At 48.3% G+C, this 19554-nt stretch overlaps 1 protein-coding gene across 1 annotated transcript in view; it reads right to left on the reverse strand.

Annotated features, from left to right (window-relative positions):
• Positions 1 to 432: 432 nt before the first annotated feature.
• Positions 433 to 19554, reverse strand: part of kdm5a (lysine demethylase 5A) — a 316406-nt gene continuing 297284 nt past the window's right edge. Inside the window, exon 29 of the mRNA XM_070900728.1 lies at positions 433 to 873. Coding sequence (XP_070756829.1) covers positions 840 to 873 — 34 coding nt within the window. The 3' untranslated portion in view covers positions 433 to 839. The remainder of the gene's footprint in view (positions 874 to 19554) is intronic.

The following is a 19554-nucleotide window of genomic DNA, read 5'->3' on the forward strand; positions in this document are numbered from 1 at the left end:
TGGCTCAAATGGCTCACAAAGTCTGCCCAATCTTCTTCTTCCATGAATCGCTCCAACAATCCAATTGTGCTCATTTTTGCATGCGAATGTTCTTGTTGCCTCGTAGCCAAATGTTGTGTATGCAATAACTGTCAGACTGAGTACTGTTTAACTCTAAGAGGTATAACCTTGGCTCTGCTTTATTAATGCTCAAATTGCCTGATATACAAAATGGTTGGCCTTTTAAAATTGGGCAGCACACATGTGCGTGCAGCCCAATGGACTCCAACAGTAACGCCATCTAGTGGCTAGTGATCCCAAAAGTACATACATGACACTTTTCTAGTTTGAGGAGTTTCAAAGCCATGGAGACATGAACTTGGGGAAGGCATCCATTTTGTCTCTTTCATATATATTTATTATATATATATATACACACACAGACAGATTCAGTGTTATTACTAAACACTTTTATTCTTACAAACTCCCCACCTTGAGGGGGAAATATCCTTATTGACTCCTCATATGGTTTATCTCCTCAGGGCTCACATATCATAAACATTGAGAGGGTTCTGATAGCTCTGCTGTTTATGTTTCTATGAGGTGCATGACCATTGTTTAATGGGTTTTAAACTTAGAGAGAGAGAGAAAAGTGGATGGCCTGACTTGGTCCCCACCTTGGACGGTGTATGCCACACATAGGGGATTTACTATAGTACAATCACATCTCCAGCAGAGACTCTCCCCTTCCCGTATCTTCAGTGCACTGTTGCTTCTCGAAGCACATTGACGATTGATGATATCCGTGACACTGCAGCTCCCGCTTCTCCATCTTCCCTCAGCTTCGGTCGTGGCCAGTGTCATCCTGACAATCGTGAGGATCCGTAACATGGTCTGTGGGAAACAAGATCAGGGCAGTATTTACTCTTTGGCAGTTTTTAACTGATTAATGTGAAACCACTTCTTGTACTGAACACCCTTTTCCCCCGGTAACAGAATCAAATAAACCGCGGGGTTCATTCGGTCTATAATCTTATGTGGTCCCCACCAACTGGGCTCAAAGGCAGCTTCTTTTTTCCGTAATTTAGAATCATTATCAAGTCTCCCACCTCGTATTCACAGGGACGTACTTTCTTGTCAAAGTACCTTTTAATTTGTCTTTTTGACTTTCCCAATTGGCCACAAATTGATTGATCTGATCGGTGTGATCTACCACTTGTTCCAGCCACTTGGAACTACATGTTTTCATTGGCAGGGGACCCATCCCTATTAGTGTTAGCTGGCCTGGTGTTCTCATGGGTCTCCCCGTCATGGCCTGATATGGGGAGACCCCTGTTGTTCTATGAGGTGTGGACCTCATTGCCATTAAACACATTGGCAGCATGTTAGCCCATTGAGTGGAGTGGTCTGCACACAATTTTTTTCATATTAACTTGAGGGTCCTGTTTCCCCTTTCTACCCCTCCGGACAACTGGGGGTGGTGAGCAATATGTAATTTGTGTTTTATCCCCAACATTTCCTGCAGGTGGGTAAAAATGTTACCGGTAAAATGTGAACCTTGATCGTTGTCCACTTGTACTGGTACTCCCCACCAACAAAACACATGATTCAATAGTGTTTGCCTGCTGTGATTGCAGTGTTGGAAGCGGTAGGGTAATGCTTCGATCCATTAAGTGAATTGATCCACCACCACTAGGGCATGCTGAAAATTGCCGTGCACCTGTGGAAGTGGCCCAATGAAGTCTATCTGGAGGCGAGTCCATGGCCCTTGAGGTGGGCGTGCGCTTTGAAGCAAAGCTCGGTTAGTGCATGTGGAAGGATTGTGTTGCAGGCATGGTAGGCATCGTGCCACGTATTGGTCGATTATTTCCCTCATGGAAGGCCACAAGCTGTGGATGCTACATTGTAAAAGGTTACCAGGGCCGAATAGTGCCCTGCTGTAGGGTGGGAGTGAAAGAGGGAGAGCAGTTCCTGACCCACCTCTGGTGGAACACACACCACTGGGCAGGCGTTTGGCTTTCTTTTGAACATCAGCAACTGCTCATCTGAGTCAGGGACAGTGGCTAGTCTGGTATTGGGAACCCAGGCTGTTGGTTGTGGAAGGGGCCTGCCTTCCTCATGCCAGCCACTTACAACAACATATGACCAGTATTGCTGCTGCAGGGATTTTAAATCTAGGTGATCTGTTGGGGAAGCCTTGCTAACAGCATTGCAGGGCTCAACAACTCTATCCTCTATCTCCTCATCAATCGCTGCTCTGGGATTTCCCTGTATTTGGACTCCCTTTTCTATGGGCTACTACCTTTCCTATGAAGCAGGGCTGGGATCGCTGTTTAAGGTAAGACCAGAGCAGACGTAACCAGGGCCCATGGACCAGGGCCTTACCGTCTATCGTACAATAGTCATTTTTGTGGTATGGGGCAAGAGGAGCCTGGTATTTATAGCATAGGCACTATTGGATCAAATATTCACGGGTCTATCTGAGGTTTCCTTCACAGTGGTTAGAAGTGTGGCAATTTGTGCATATTGTGAAGACTGGTGCATCTTTGCTGGATGGATCTTTCTGGCAATACCACAGCATACCCAGTGAGGACCCATCAATGTAGATATCTGGGGCACCCTGTATGGGCTCTTTCTGCACAGGATGGGTCTCAAAGTTAATCAGGGGTAACGGACATTCATGCGGGTCCCCCTCATAGATCAGAAATTGTGGCAGCAATGTGGTGGGTTTGGAAATTGGAACTAATGGAAAGAGATATTGATACAATGTCCATTTGCTGAGGCGCCGCGAGGAAACTAGTGAATCTCCAGGTTTCATCACTAGTGTCAGAGGTGTGTCCCCGCTGTGCAGGATTGGAGCCTGTCATAGGCAATCCCTCGAACGAGGATGACTTGCTTCCACGAGTTCACAGGTGTTTCGATGAAGGACCCGATGTTCCAGTCCTGAATTCCAATTGAGTGGGTGGAAGATGCCTGTGCATGGATTTTTTTAACGTGGGGTGACCGTTGCACACCAGCCACCACACGGGCTTGACAGAGCTAGGCCTTTATCCAGTGGCAAGGGTTAACCAAGATGACTGGAGACCTGCTCTGTTGCACGGACCTAGTGCGCACACATATCGCAGCTGGACCCTGTGCCCTCATCTGTCGCACTTCGGCCACGATCTCTCACCGCTCCTCCGCCATAAACATTCACTGCATCTCGCAGCACAGCGTACACAACGTACATAGCCTGTAACCCAGTAATAAAGGTAAAGTGATGTCCCGACCAGAGGATGGCCAGTAGGTGGCGTTCGCATGCAGTATACGTTTTTTCTGCCCCCTGCAGGATTCGAGACGCATATGCAATTGGCTGTAGTCGATCAGCTCGCATTTGGCACAAAACTGCACTGAGGCTATGTTCTGTGGCCCCGACCTGTAAATGAAAGGGCTGTGTGGGAATAGGAGGGATCAGACAGGTGGCCTGTATCACTGCAGTTATTCTTCAGCTGTTTTATGGCTTTGCCTACCTCGTGCAACGTTGGAGTTTCACTGAGTTGGTGGCGGGTTGCATGCTGCGGGATGGAGTCGTGAACATAAGAACATAAGAATTAGGAACAGGAGTAGGCCATCTAGCCCCTCGAGCCTGCTCCGCCGCTCAACAAGATCATGGCTGATCTGGCCGTGGACTCAGCTCCACTTACCCACCCGCTCCCCATAACCCTTAATTCCCTTATTGGTTAAAAATCTACCTATCTGTGATTTGAATACATTCAATGAGCTAGCCTCAACTGCTTCCTTGGGCAGAGAATTCCACAGATTCACAACCCTCTGGGAGAAGAAATTCCTTCTCAACTCGGTTTTAAATTGGCTCCCCCGTATTTTGAGGCTGTGCCCCCTAGTTCTAGTCCCCGACCAGTGGAAACAACCTCTCTGCCTCTATCTTGTCTATCCCTTTCATTATTTTAAATGTTTCTATAAGATCACCCCTCATCTTTCTGAACTCCAACGAGTAAAGACTCAGTCTACCCAATTTATCATCATAAGGTAACCTCCTCATCTCAGGAATCAGCCTAGTGAATCGTCTCTGTACCCCCTCCAAAGCTAGTATATTCTTCCTGAAGTAAGGTGATCAAAACTGCACGCAGTACTCCAGGTGCAGCCTCACTAATACCCTGTACAGTTGCAGCAGGACCTCCCTGCTTTTGTACTGCATCCCTCTTGCAATGAAGGCCAACATTCCATTCGCCTTCCTGATTACCTGCTGCACCTGCAAACTAACTTTTTGGGATTCATGCACAAGGACCCCCAGGTCCCTCTGCACCGCAGCATGTTGTAATTTCTCCCCATTCAAATAATATTCCCTTTTACTGTTTTTTTTCCCCAAGGTGGATGACCTCACATTTTCCAACATTGTATTCCATCTGCCAAACCTTAGCCCATTCGCTTAACCTATCTAAATCTCTTTGCAGCCTCTCTGTGTCCTCTACACAACCTGCTTTCCCACTAATCTTTGTGTCATCTGCAAATTTTGTTACACTACACTCTGTCCCCTCTTCCAGGTCATCTATATATATTGTAAACAGTTGTGGTCCCAGCACCGATCCCTGTGGCACACCACTAACCACCGATTTTCAACCCGAAAAGGACCCATTTATCCCGACTCTCTGCTTTCTGTTAGCCAGCCAATTCTCGATCCATGCTAATACATTTCCTCTGACTCCGCGTACCTTTATCTTCTGCAGTAACCGTTTGTGTGGCACCTTATCGAATGCCTTTTGGAAATCTAAATACACCACATCCATCGGTACACCTCTATCCACCATGCTCGTTATATCCTCAAAGAATTCCAGTAAATCAGTTAAACATGATTTCCCCTTCATGAATCCATGTTGCGTCTGCTTGATTGCACTATTCCTATCTAGATTTCCCGCTATTTCTTCCTTAATGAAAGCTTCAAGCATTTTCCCCACTACAGATGTTAAACTAACCGACTTATAGTTACCTGCCTTTTGTCTGCCCCTTTTTTAAACAGAGGTGTTATATTAGCTGCTTTCCAATCCGCTGGTACCTCCCCAGAGACCAGAGAATTTTGGTAGATTATAACGAATGCATCTGCTATAACTTCCGCCATCTCTTTTAATACCCTGTGATGCATTTCATCAGGACCAGGGGACTTGTCCACCTTGAGTCCCATTAGCCTGTCCAGCACTACCCCGCTAGTGATAGTGATTATCTCAAGGTCCTCCCTTCCCACATTCCCGTGACCAGCAATTTTTGGCATGGTTTTTGTGTCTTCCACTGTAAAGACCGATGCAAAATAATTGTTTAAGGTCTCAGCCATTTCTACATTTCCCATTATTAAATTCCCCTTCTCATCTTCTAAGGGACCAACATTTATTTAGTCACTCCTTTCCGTTTTATATATCGGTAAAAGTTTTTACTATATGTTTTTATGTTTTGCGCAAGTTTACTTTCGTAATCTATCTTTCCTTTCTTTATTGCTTTCTTAGTCATTCTTTGCTGTCGTTTAAAATTTTCCCAATCTTCTAGTTTCCCATTAACCTTAGAGTGTTTTAATACTAGTTTTTAAACCATGATTTTTAGTTTTGACCCCTCCTGCAGCCCCTTTATATTCATACATATTGTCCCTTCCTATCACCTTGTGGTTTACACCTACCCCAGTGCTACTCTGCTCTGTTGCCTCCTGCCTTTTGCATTCTTTCTTGGGGTCTTGTTCATCTGAGCTCTCATCCACTCTAACTAGCTCAGAGCCCTCTTCTGGGTTCCGAATACTTCTTGCATTGAGGCACCGAGCTTTCATGCTTGCCTTTTTATTACACTTTGATCCTTTAGAATTTTGCTGTACAGTGGCCCTTTTTGTTTTTTGCCTTGGGTTTCTCTGCCCTCCACTTTTACTCATCTCCTTTCTGTCTTTTGCTTTTGTCTCCATTTTGTTTCCCTCTGATTCCCTGCATTGGTTCCCATCCCCCTGCCATATTAGTTTAACTCCTCCCCAACAGCATTAGCAAACACTCCCCCTTGGACATTGGTTCCTGTCCTGCCCAGGCGCAGACCATCCGGTTTGTACTGGTCCCAACTCCCCCAGAACCGGTTCCAATGCCCCAGGAATTTGAATCCCTCCCTGCTGCACCATTGCTCAAGCCACATATTCATCTGAGCTATCCTGCGATTCCTACTCTGACTAGCTCGTGGCACTGGTAGCAATCCCGAGATTACTACTTTGAGGTCCTACTTTTTAATTTAGCTCCTAGCTCCTAGCTCCTTAAATTCGTCTCGTAGGACCTCATCCCTTTTTTTACCTATATCGTTGGTACCAATGTGCACCACGACAACTGGCTGTTCTCCCTCCCTTTTCAGAATGTCCTGCACCCGCTCCGAGACATCCTTGACCCTTGCACCAGAGAGGCAACATACCATCCTGGAGTCTTGTTTGCGGCCGCAGAAACGCCTATCTATTCCCCTTACCATTGAATCCCCTATCACTATCGCTCTACCACTCTTTTTCCTGCCCTCTTGTGCAGCAGAGCCAGCCACGGTGCCATGAACTTGGCTGCTGCTGCCCTCCCCTGAGGAGTCATCCCCCTCAACAGTACTCAAAGTGGTGTATCTGTTTTGCAGGGGGATGACCGCAGGGGACCCCTGCACTACCTTCCTTGCACTGCTCTTCCTGCTGGTCTTCCATTCCCTATCTGGCTGTGGACCCTTCACCTGCAGTAAGACCAACTCGCTACACGTGCTACTCACGTCATTCTCAGCATCGTGGATGCTCCAGAGTGAATCCACCCTCAGCTCCAATTCCGCAACGTCAGGAGCTGGAGGTGGATACACTTCCCGCACGCGTAGTCGTCAGGGACACCGGAAGTGTCCCCGAGTTCCCACATGGTACAGGAGGAGCATAACACTTGTCCGAGCTCTCCTGCCATGACTTAACCCTTAGATACACTTAAATTGGCAACAACAATGCTAAAGTTTACTCACTGTTATAGAAGAGAAAAAAGAAAAACTACTCACCAATCACCAGCCAATCACTTACCCCCTTGGCTGTGACGTCACCTTTCTGTTTCTTTCTACTTCTTTTTTGCCTTCTCCCTGTAGCTGCACAAGCTCCGCCTTTATAGGCCTCTCGCCGACCCCGGACTGACGCCTCTCCACGCACCTCCCGACTGTTGAACTCGCGGCCTTTATAGGCCACTCGAGTCAAAGGCAGAGTCGCGATTGAAGAGATGACAGCTGAAGAATAACAAGGTTACGGGAGCGGATGGAATCCCTGCTGAGGCGCTAAAGTATGGCAGAGAGGCGCTGTTGGCGTGGATATATGACCTCATCGCTCTCATCTGGAGGGAGGAAAGCATGTCGGGAGATCTCAGAGATGCAGTGATTGTGACCATTTTTCAAAAAGGGGACAAGTCCAACTGCGGCAACTGTAGGGGAATCTCCCTGCTATCAGCCACTGGGAAAGTTGTCGCTAGAGTTCTCCTCAATTGTCTTCTCCCTGTGGCTGAGGAGCTCCTCCCAGAATCACAATGCCGATTTCGTCCCCGACGGGGCACAACGGACATGATCTTTGCAGTGCGACAGCTGCAGGAAAAATGCAGAGAGCAGCACCAGCCCTTATACATGGCCTTTTTCAAAGTTACAAAGGCCTTTGACACTTTGTCAACCGTGAGGGTCTATGGAGCGTCCTCCTCCTTTTCGGATGCCCCCAAAAGTTTGTCAACATCCTTCACCTGCTCCACGACGACATACAGACCGTGATCCTTACCAACGGATCCATTACAGACCCAATCCACGTCCGGACCGGGGTCAAACAGAGCTGTGTCATCGCTCCAACTCTCTTCTCAATCTTCCTCGCTGCCATGCTCCACCTCACAATCAACAAGCTCCCCGCTGGAGTGGAACTAAACTACAGAACCAGTGGGAAGCTGTTTAACCTACGCCGCCTCCAGGCCAGGTCCAAGATCACCCCAACCCCTGTCGTTGAGCTGCAGTATGCGGATGACGCCTGTATCTGCACACAATCAGAGACTGAACTCCAGGATATAGTCAATGTATTCACTGAGGCATATGAAAGCATGGGCCTTACGCTTAACATCCGTAAGACAAAGGTCCTCCACCAGCCTGTCACCGCTGCAAGCACTACCTTCCAATCATCAAGATTCACGGCGCGGTCCTCGACAACGTGGACCATTTCCCATATCTCGGGAGCCTCTTATCAACAAAGGCAGACATTGATGCAGAGATTCAACATCCTCCAGTGTGTCAGTGCAGCCTTCGGCCATCTGAGGAAAAGAGTGTTTGAAGACCAGGCCCTCAAATCTACCACCAAGCTCATGGTCTACAGGGCTGTAATAATACCCGCCCCTCTGTTTGGATCTGACGATGTATAGAAGGCACCTCAAGTCGCTGGAGATATATCACCAACGATATCTCTGCAAGATCCTGTAAGTCCCCTGGGAGGACAGGCAAACCAACATCAGTGTCCTCGACCAGGCCAACATCCCCAGTATTGAAGCACTGACCACACTCGATCAGCTTCACTGGGCAGGCCACATAGTTCACGTGCCAGATACGAGACTCCCTAAGTAAATGCTTTATGCGGAGCTCCTTCATGGTAAACGAGCCAAAGGAGGATAGCGGAAACGTTATAAGGACACCCTCAAAGCCTCCCTGGTAAAGTGTGACATCACCATTGACACCTGGGAGACCCTGGCCGAGGTGGAGAAAGTGCATCCGGGAGGGCGTTGAGCTCTTTGAGTCTCAACGCAAAGAGCATGAAGAGGCCAGGTGCAGGCAGCAGAAGGAACGCGCGGCAAACCAACCCCACTGATCCCTTTCCTCGACGAATGTCTGTCCCACCTGTAACAGGGTCTGTGGCTCTCGTATTGGACTGTTCAGCCATCAAAGAACTCACTTTGGGAGTGGAAGCAAGTCTTCCTCGATTCCGAGGGATTGCCTATGACTGACTGATCACTGCAGTTTTTAATTTAGTCACAGACTGGGTGTGAGCTTCAGTCCATGCCGGGCGTATGTCGTCACCCTGCAGTTTTATCAAATCATATAGGGACTTTGCGCACTCTGCCAAGCCTGGGATAAAGTACCTTTGGTACCCCACCAAACCCAAGAATGATCGTAGTGCTGTTTCAGAAGTGGGTAATGGCAGTCGCTGTATTATCTCCACCTTGTGAGAGTCGGGGAATGATCCCTCTGGAGAAATGGACACTCCTAGAAAAGTGACCCGTTCTTTGACTAATTGAGGCTTACGGGGATTCATTTTTAGTCCCACCCGAGCCAACAATGTCTGTCATGTATTCAACCAGCAATGTAACCCATGTATAATCTGACTTAAGTTGTACTGTGAGAACACTGACCACTAGGTGCTGAACTTGTGGGAGACACTCCTAACCTAGACCTTCAGATATAAAAGGGGAAGCTCCACCCACTTCCATCACTTGAGTGCTATGAAATAAAGGACAGATCACAGACTGACCTTCTCTCAAGCATGGGCCTCGTGTGCATTTATACTGTATAGTAAGGACGTATCAAAGGCGACAAGAAACTGGGATTTAAACCATGCGAGCATGGCCACTAGCAGAACAGACGAGAGGTACTGTGTTAAGGAATGGTTGGGACAGAGATTCAACATTGTTAAAGCATCATACAGTTCACCAGCCAGACACAGGGGCAGTCAGGGACGATCAACTGGCAAGGGACCTTTTGTTTCAAACAGCAGCTCATGCTGGAGGCGTGGAGGCACACACTCAGCCGGAGTTTGCAGAGGTGAGCAAAATACCTGCAGAAATTGCAGAAATGAACGCTGGGGAAAATCGCTGGAAGCTGAAGTTCAGCGAGTTCATATACATTTCATACACCAGAACGCCACCGATAATGATGAAAGTGCTCCTCAATGGCATCCCAGTATCAATGGAGCTAGACACGTGGCCCAGCCAGTCCCTGATGGGTATCAAACAGTTCGAAAAGTTGTGGGCATCCAAGGCCAGGAGGCCAAAATTATCGCCGATTGACGCACAGCTACGGACATACACAAAGCAGATCATTCCGGTGCTAGGCAGCGCCACGGTAGTCATGACCCACAAAGGTTCGGAGAACAGACTGGATTGTCCCAGGGGACGGTCCCGCACTACTGGGGAGGAGTTGGCTTGCTGTCATGAACTGGAAATGAGGCGATGTCAATGCAATTTCCTGTGTGGAGCGAGTATCATGCTCACAGATCCTGGACAAATTTGACTCATTATTTCAACCCGGCATTGGCACTTTCATGGGGGCCAAGGTCGTGATTCACATAAACCCGGACGCCAGACCAGTACACCACAAGGCCAGAGCGGTGCCGTACGTGATGCGGGAAAAGATAGAAGGCGAATTGGACCGCCTGCTGAGGGAAGGCATCATCTCGCCAGTGGAATTCAGTGACTGGGCGAGCCCGATTGTGCCGGTGCTCAAGGCGGATGGGTTGGTCAGGATATGTGGCGATTACAAGGCCACCATCAATCGGGTGTCACTCCAAGACCAGTACCCGCTACCGAGAGCGGAGGACCTCTTTGCGACGCTATCCGGTGGCAAACCTTTTTCAAAATTGGACCTGACCTCAGCTTACATGACCCAGGAGCTGGCGAGTGAGTCGAAGAAGCTGACCACCATCACTAAGGGGTTGTTTGAGTACAACAGATGTCCGTTCAGGATTCGCTCGGCCGCCGCGATCTTCCAACGAAATATGGAAAACCTCCTCAAGTCGATTCCAGGGACGGTGGTTTTTCAGGACGACATCCTCATTACTGGTTACGATACTGAAGAACACCTCCACAACCTGGAGGAGGTGCTACGCAGACTGGACCGGGTAGGGGTGCGACTGAAAAAGGCGAAGTGCGTTTTCCTAGCTCCAGAGGTAGAATTCCTGGGGATGAGCGTAGCAGCAGACGGGATCAGCCCTACTGCGTCCAAGACGGAAGCGATCCAGAGAGCACCCAGACCCCGTAACACGACGGAGCTGCGTTCATTCCTGGGGCTCCTGAACTATTTTAGTATCTTTCTTCCCAAGTTGAGCACGCTGCTAGAGCCGCTACACGTGCTCCTACGCAAAGGTCGTGAATGGTTCTGGGGGGACAGCCAGGAAAGGGCTTTTAATAGAGCACGCAATTTGTTATGTTCCAACAATCTGTTAACGCTATATGACCCATGTAAGAAACTTGTGTTAACGTGCGATGCGTTGTCCTATGGGATCGGGTGTGTGTTGCAGCATGTCAATGCCAAGGGTCAGTTACAGCCGGTAGCTTATGCCTCCAGAAGTCTGTCCCAGGCAGAAAGGGGCTACGGGATGGTAGAAAAAAAGGCGCTCGCATGTGTATTTGCGGTAAAGAAAATGCACCAGTACCTGTTTGGCAGGAAATTTGAGCTGGAGACAGATCACAAACCCCTAACGTCCCTTTTGGCCGACAACAAGGCCATAAATGCAAACGCATCGGCTCGCATACAGAGGTGGGCACTCACATTAGCCGCCTATGACTACACAATTCGGCACAGACCGGGCACCGAAAACTGCGCCGATGCACTCAGCAGGCTCCCACTAGCCACCACTGAGGGGGCTACCGAGCATGCTGCTGAGATGGTCATGGCTGTTGAAGCTTTCGGAAGCGAATGCTCACCGTGACAGCCCATCAGATTAAAGTCTGGACAAATAGAGACCCGCTATTGTCTCTAGTCAAGAAATGTGTCCTGAATGGGGACTGGGCAGCCACGTACAGGGCATTGCCCTGAGAAATTTAAACCATTTCACAGGCGAAAGAATGAACTCTCGATTCAGGGCGATTGCCTACTGTGGGGAAACCGCGTAGTCATGCCCCAGATGGGCAGAGAGGTGTTCATCAGAGAACTCCACAATGGGCACCCGGGCATTGTCACGATGAAGGCAATTGCCAGGTCACACGTTTGGTGGCCAGGGATAGACGCAGATCTGGAACTTTGTGTTCGCAGGTGCAACACGTGTGCCCAGCTGGGCAATGCGCCCAGGGAAGCCCCCCTTAGCCCCTGGCCATGGCCCACCAAGCCTTGGTCATGCATCCATGTGGACTACGCAGGTCCTTTCATGGGGAAAATGTTTTTGGTTGTAGTAGACGCCTACTCCAAATAGATCGAGTGTGACATTTTAAATTCAAGCACATCCTCTGCCATGGTAGAAAGTCTAAGGGCAATGTTCGCCGCCCACGGTCTACCGGACATCTTGGTCAGCGACAATGGCCCATGCTTCAGAAGCACTGAATTCCAGAACTTCATGGCAGGCAATGGAATTAACCATGTTAGAACAGCACCGTTCAAGCCGGCCTCAAACGGCCAGGCAGAACGAGCAGTGCAGATAATCAAACAGGGGATGCTCAGAATCCAAGGGGGTTCCCTACAATGCCGCTTATCACGCCTCCTGTTGGCCGACAGATCCCGACCACACTAGCTCACAGGGGTTCCACCCGCAGAGCTGCTAATGAAAAGGACGCTCAAAATCCAGTTATCCCTTATACACCCCACCATGAAAGAAATTGTCGAGAGCAGCTGCCAGTCACAATATGACTACCATGACAGGAATGCGAGGGCGCGATATATTGATGTAAATGACCCTGTTTTTGTCCTCAACTACGTTGCAGGGCCCAAATGGCTCGCAGGCACTGTGGTTGCCAAAGAGGGAAATAGGATTCTGGTAGTTAAACTTACCAATGGACAAATCTGTCGCAAACACGTGGATCAAACAAAAAGGAGGTTCAACAACCCCATTGAAGAAGCAGAGGAAGAACACGATGTCGAGTTCACTCCACCACAGGTGACCGAACACAGGGACCAAAGAGAGGAGAGCCCAATCACTGTGGGCAGTGCGGACAGGCCTGAGGCACCGCAAACAGCAGACACTCAGGCCAGCATCCAACAACCAGAGCCCCAACTCAGGCGCTCTACAAGGGAGAGTAAACCACCAGAGAGACTCAACCTGTGACCCCAATAAGACTTTGGGGGGGCGAGGTGATGTCATGTATTCAACCAGCATTGTAACCCATGTATAATCTGACCTAAGTTGTACTCCATGAGAACACTGACCATTAGGTGGTGAACTTGTGGGAGACACTCCTAACCTAGACCTTCAGATATAAAAGGGGAAGCTCCACCCACTTCCAGCACTTGAGTGCTATGAAATAAAGGACAGGTCACAGACTGACCTTCTCTCAAGCATGGGCCTCGTGTGCATTTATACTGTATAGTAAGGAAGTATCAATGTCCACAGTTCGTGCAAAATGGACAGATGCTCCTCCATGCTGTCGATTGCCAGCAGTATACTGTTGTCTATATACTGCAGCAAGCAGGTAAGGTGGGAAAAGTCTTATAAAATTGCAGCCATTCTTTTCTGGAAGATCGTTGGGGTATTGTGGAACCCCTGAGGCAAGCATGTCCAGGTGTAGCTCTGGTCCTCAAATGTGAGTGCAAATTTGTACTGGTCTTCCCTTTTAAAAGGGGTCCATTGGCAATGTCGAGGGTTGAGAAGTATTTTGGAACGAGAAGGAATTTGAGATAATATGGTTGGAGTTTCTCTTACTACCGGTGAGCAGGCTGGTTGTTACAGAATTTAACTTTCTGCAATCAGTAGTCAGTTGTCAGCTGCTATCAGGCTTTTTAACCAGCCCCATGGGTGAATTGGTCGTGAGAGTGCCTGGCCTAACACCACCTTGCTCGACTAGGGATTTTATGGTGTCTCGGATGTAAGGGTGCCTCTCCCATGGGATGGGGTACTGTTTAGTGAATGAGTGGGGGGGGTCCTTCAATAGACTCTGCGCTTGCCATTTTTCCAGTTATGTTTCCATGTGGCGATTACCACCAGGTGTTCCTGAATTAGTTTTGCCACAGCTTCATTTTTGCTCCCCGGAGGGTCATACTCAGATGGCTTTTTAATAGCAAAAACCGAGTGAGCATCTGAAATTTCTATCACTCTCACATTATCTCGCAATCCCATCCAAACACAGTCCCGATTGTAATCTATCACTGCACCATACTGATCCAAAACATCAGTCCCAACAATTTCCCTTCCGTCGGGGGTGATCATCAGCTGAGGTGAGGCCTCCCAGCTGAAGTTTATTGGCAGTGGTTGTATCGCCATTAAACCCTTTAAGGGTCATATAACCCTTGCCCACCACCGCATGGCGTTCAGGGTATGGGGTGTGGATGATGGTAACGGCTGAGCCAGTATCGATAAGCATAATCTGCTGCCAGCCCCCTTTTAAGGCAACAAGGACTACTGGTCTCCCGCTACCATCACGTCGGAATCCCATTTCCGACCATTCTTTGGGGACCGGACCCTGTCACAGGGTCGATCCTAGAATGGGTCTCTCTAATGAGTGTGCATCGATGATTTTGCATCCCCTGCCATGGCAACTAGGGTTTGTATGACGGTTATCAATTGGTCCAATCATTGATCTGTCCCAGAGGGCTTGGATCCATCCCTCGGGAGCTATCAATGCGTTGCACCATGGTCTGGTACCTGTCTGGGTCTGCTGCAGTCTTTTGCTAGGTGGTCTACCTTCTTACAATTAAAGCACTGTCCCATAAAGGGTAACACCTTGATTCCTCCATCGTTGACACTGGTTTATTTGCGATGGGTGGTGACTTCACCGTTAACTGGTCTTTTACCATCTCCCAGGCTATTTGAGCGCTGGTCTCTATATCTGCCCACTGATTGGTGGGCCTCATGGCTATTCCAAGAGTGATTTTAACTAAATAGTGGAGTGGGTCAGGAACATGGATTTAAATTGTTCCTGATTCTTTTCTACTTTGGCATTTGCGGGTGCCTGGTTCTACGTTAGTTGATCGATATCGTACAGGCGATTACTGAAAGCTCCAGGGGTCTCTTCTGGGCGCTGCTTGGTCTGATTAAGCAGAGCCACTAAGTTCAAGTTTTGGATTCCTAAATGGTTTAGCATCTTGGCCATGAGTGCATCGTCTGTTGCGCCAGGCTGGAGGACTGCGATCAATTTCTTGTCTCAAATGTTGTACTTCTCCCTCCTTTAACTGCCGAATAAGTTGAAGGCCTTCTTCCTTTTGTTCTTTTATATATTGAATCTCTTTTTCATTTAGTCGAACCTCTTTTACTTGCGATTCTTTTAAATCTTTGCCCTTTTGTCTTTTAAATCTTGCATCTCTTTCCTTAAATTTTTATGCTCGTTTGCATCCTGCCTCATTAATTCCTCATTGCTCTGAGTGCAGTAATGTGCGCTGAATGCCAAGAGACCATTTGCCCATTTTGGCCTTAGTTCTCCTTGATTTACTATCTCCTGGATAAATGCCACGAGCTCCCAAAAGGACGCATGTTGGCCCTTACTGAAGTACGGTGCCTGTGCCTACAACTCTTGTATGTCCTTTATGGGTACCTTTTTGTATACTTTCTTCTCATGGACTACCTGTATATCCTTTGCTGGTCTTTTGTACATGACTGATCCCTTCATCCTGTGTCTTTTGAATTTAACTACTAGCGGATCCCCACTTAAACAGTTCTAATTATCGAGACGACTGCTCTTTAAGACGCAACTTCTCCTGATCCGTTTAAAAGTTTATAATTTACACTTTGCAACACAGTTTAGAAGCGCAACTCCCGCGATTTCCAATTGTTCAAAAGAATGATCAAAAGCTGTCTCGCCAGATCCCAGACGAGCCCCCAATTTTGTAACATTTCTAAATCTCTGGCATTAAATTGACAGCAAGACCAATTCTTTTAAAACAATTTAGAATATGTTTATTAAATACACACACACACACGCCAATAGTCTTATCGAACACAACAACAGTTGATTACTATCCTACGGACTCTACTTAATTACAACAGATACAATGATGTTACAATAAAAAGGTATACTTTACTTTCCTCTGGCAAAGCACATGGCCTTCTCCTTTGTCTCTAGATGATCCTGATTTTTGCCGTGTGCTTAAGGAAAGAGAGCCAGCAATCTTTGGCTTGAGTTTTTATACCCCTTAAGGCCATTGTTTCTCAGAAAGCCTCTGGATTGGGTCTCGGTTCCAGGGCCGTTCCTGATTGGCTTCTCCTCATACGTGTCTGTCTGGAGGGCCGGTGCCAATCTTTGATTTCCAATTAACACCTTTTCTAGTTTGGGAGTTTCAAAGCCATGGAGACATGAACTTGGGGAAGGTATCCATGTTGTCTCTCTCCGTAAAATCTACAGTTTTAACATTTATATGTAGATTCAATCTTATCATTACTAAATACTTTTATTCTTAGAGCGGACGGGAGGAGGGGAGCCAGAGCTCCAGGACCTCACCGCGATCGAGAAGTGAGTGTCCGCCCTCATGGGCATCAGTTGACAGTGACAATTTGTGAATGAGAAATCCGTTTTCTGTGAGAGCCCTGACCCTTGAGCCCACATACCTTAAACATGTTGCTCCAAAATAACAGTGCCTTCCTGCCCCTCCCCAGCTGCTCCCCACACGTGTGTGGCTTTGTGCTTACGGATGATGAGCCGCAGTCTGCCCGTCAGCCGCCATCGGCACACGAGGGGGAGGATGGGGAGGACGTGGAGATGTGTGTGGCCACAGAGTGGGGAGACCAGCTCGGTGGAGGAGCCCCATGTTCCTGGGATTTGTTGATCCGGACACTCCTGGCCCTGTTGGCCTGCAGTAACGTGGAGCGCAAGGGGAAGTTCAGGCCATGTCTCTGGAGGGTAAGTTGGCCCAGGAGTCCTGTTCAGAGACAGGCAGATGAGGACCTGGATTTGGAGGCTATGCCCAGGGAGTCCATGCAGATGCACTGTCAGATGATGGGTGCACTGGGGAGGATGCCGCAGAGCGTGGATACACTTGGTGTGAATGTGGCGGAGTCCGCCTCATGCATTGCCCGTGCCTCTCAGCAGTCCACTGAGCACATACTTGCCGGTCTAAGCCCAGCAAACGGCCTCAACGAGTGACAGTGGGGTCCCAGAGATGATAACACGTGCCATGGTTGATGCTGCAGTAGCCATGACATCACTGACCGAAGCCACGCAAGGTCTTCATGATGTCATGCAGACACTGGTTGCTGGCATGCAATCTTAGACTGCAGCGGTTCAGGCACTCCCTGCGTCAGTCCAGTCTCAGAGTGCTGCCATGCAAGCTGTGTCTGCCGCTTACCTCTCTGTCAACCCCACAGTTGGACGGGGACCAGACGGTGCGGGAGCAGGTCAGTAATCTGTGGGGGCACATATTGCTCCTGATACTCTGGCATCGCCCCAGAGGACCGGCAGTGTGCCGCTGCAAATGGAAGGTGCTGACCTTTCTCACGATGACAGCATTCCGGCTCCCGCCAGTACCCCCCTGCACCCCAGCCATCCCACACAGATGCCGCCCATCCTGTGGCGGTGCAGTCAGTAGCTGGGCTTTCCATGGCCACAGCTTGTCCAGGGCGTCCATGGAGGCTGTCTGTCCTGACTGCTTCAAACACAAAGCAGTCCTCGAGCAGCCTTGCTGCAAGCACTGAGGCCACATTGAGGAGGAGCATTGGCATGGGAGGGGGATGAAGCGGAGGGATGGGAAATGCCAGCTTAAGACCCACTGATCAAATGTCACCCCCAGACTGCTGTAAAAATGTTAGCAAGTTTCAAATTTGTTTGTTTTCTTTGAAACGGGAGTGACAACATAAGAACATAAGAATTAGGAACACGTGTAGGCCATCTAGCCCCTCGAGCCTGCTCCGCCACTCAACAAGATCATGGCTGATCTGGCCGTGGACTCAGCTCCACTTACCCGCCCGCTCCCCATAACCCTTAATTCCCTGATTGGTTAAAAATCTATCTATCTATGATTTGAATACATTCAATGAGCTAGCCTCAACTGCTTCCCAGGGCGGAGAATTCCACAGATTCACAACCCTCTGGGAGAAGAAATTCCTTCTCAACTCGGTTTTAAATTAGCTCCCCCATATTTTGAGGCTGTGCCCCCTAGTTCTAGTCTCCCCGACCAGTGGAAACAACCTCTCTGCCTCTATCTTATCTCTTTCATTATTTTAAATGTTTCTATAAAATCACCCCTCATCCTTCTGAACTCCAATGAGTAAAGACCCAGTCTACTCAATCTATCATCATAAGGTAACCCTCTCATCTCCGGAATCAGCCTAGTGAATAGTCTCTGTACCCCCTCCAAAGCTAGTATATCCTTCCTTAAGTAAGGTGACCAAAACTGCATGCAGTACTCCAGGTGCGGCCTCACCAATACCCTGTACAGTTGCAGCAGGACCTCCCTGCTTTTGTACTCCATCCCTCTCGCAATGAAGGCTAACATTCCATTCACCTTCCTGATTAACTGCTGCACCTACAAACTAACTTTTTGGGATTCATGCACAAGGACCCCCAGGTCCCTCTGCACCGCAGCATGTTGTAATTTCTCCCCATTCAAATAATATTCCCTTTTACTGTTTTTTTTCCCCCAAGGTGGATGACCTCACATTTTCCGACATTGTATTCCATCTGCCAAACCTTAGCCCATTCGCTTAACCTATCTAAATCTCTTTGCAGCCTCTCTGTGTCCTCTACACAACCTGCTTTCCCACTAATCTTTGGGTCATCTGCAAAATTTGTTACACTACACTCTGTCCCCTCTTCCAGGTCTATGTATATTGTAAACAGTTGTGGTCCCAGCACCGATCCCTGTGGCACACCACTAACCACCGATTACCAACCCGAAAAGGACCCATTTATCCCGACTCTCTGCTTTCTGTTAGCCAGCCAATTCTCTATCCATGCTAATACATTTCCTCTGACTCCGCGTACCTTTATCTTCTGCAGTAACCGTTTGTGTGGCACCTTATCGAATGCCTTTTGGAAATCTAAATACACCACATCCATCGGTACACTTCCATCCACCATGCTTGTTATATCCTCAAAAGAATTCCAGTAAATTAGTTAAACATGATTTCCCCTTCATGAATCCATGTTGCGTCTGCTTGATTGCACTATTCCTATCTAGATGTCCCGCTATTTCTTCCTTAATGATAGCTTCAAGCATTTTCCCCACTACAGATGTTAAACTAACCGGCCTATAGTTACCTGCCTTTTGTCTGCCCCCTTTTTTTAAACAGAGGCGTTACAGAATCAGGGGAAGTCATAACTGGGAACAAAGAAATGGCAGACCAATTGAACAAGTACTTTGGTTCGGTATTCACTAAGGAGGACACCAACAACCTTCCGGATATAAAAGGGGTCAGAGGGTCTAGTAAGGAGGAGGAACTGAGGGAAATCTTTATTAGTCGGGAAATTGTGTTGGGGAAATTGATGGGATTGAAGGCCAATAAATCCCCAGGGCCTGATGGACTGCATCCCAGAGTACTTAAGGAGGTGGCCTTGGAAATAGTGGATGCATTGACAGTCATTTTCCAACATTCCATTGACTCTGGATCAGTTCCTATCGAGTGGAGGGTAGCCAATGTAACCCCACTTTTTAAAAAAGGAGGGAGAGAGAAAACAGGGAATTATAGACCGGTCAGCCTGACCTCAGTAGTGGGTAAAATGATGGAATCAATTATTAAGGATGTCATAGCAGTGCATTTGGAAAATG

The sequence above is a fragment of the Pristiophorus japonicus genome, chromosome 15, assembly GCF_044704955.1.
Source record: "Pristiophorus japonicus isolate sPriJap1 chromosome 15, sPriJap1.hap1, whole genome shotgun sequence".
Taxonomy (NCBI): Eukaryota; Metazoa; Chordata; class Chondrichthyes; family Pristiophoridae; genus Pristiophorus; species Pristiophorus japonicus.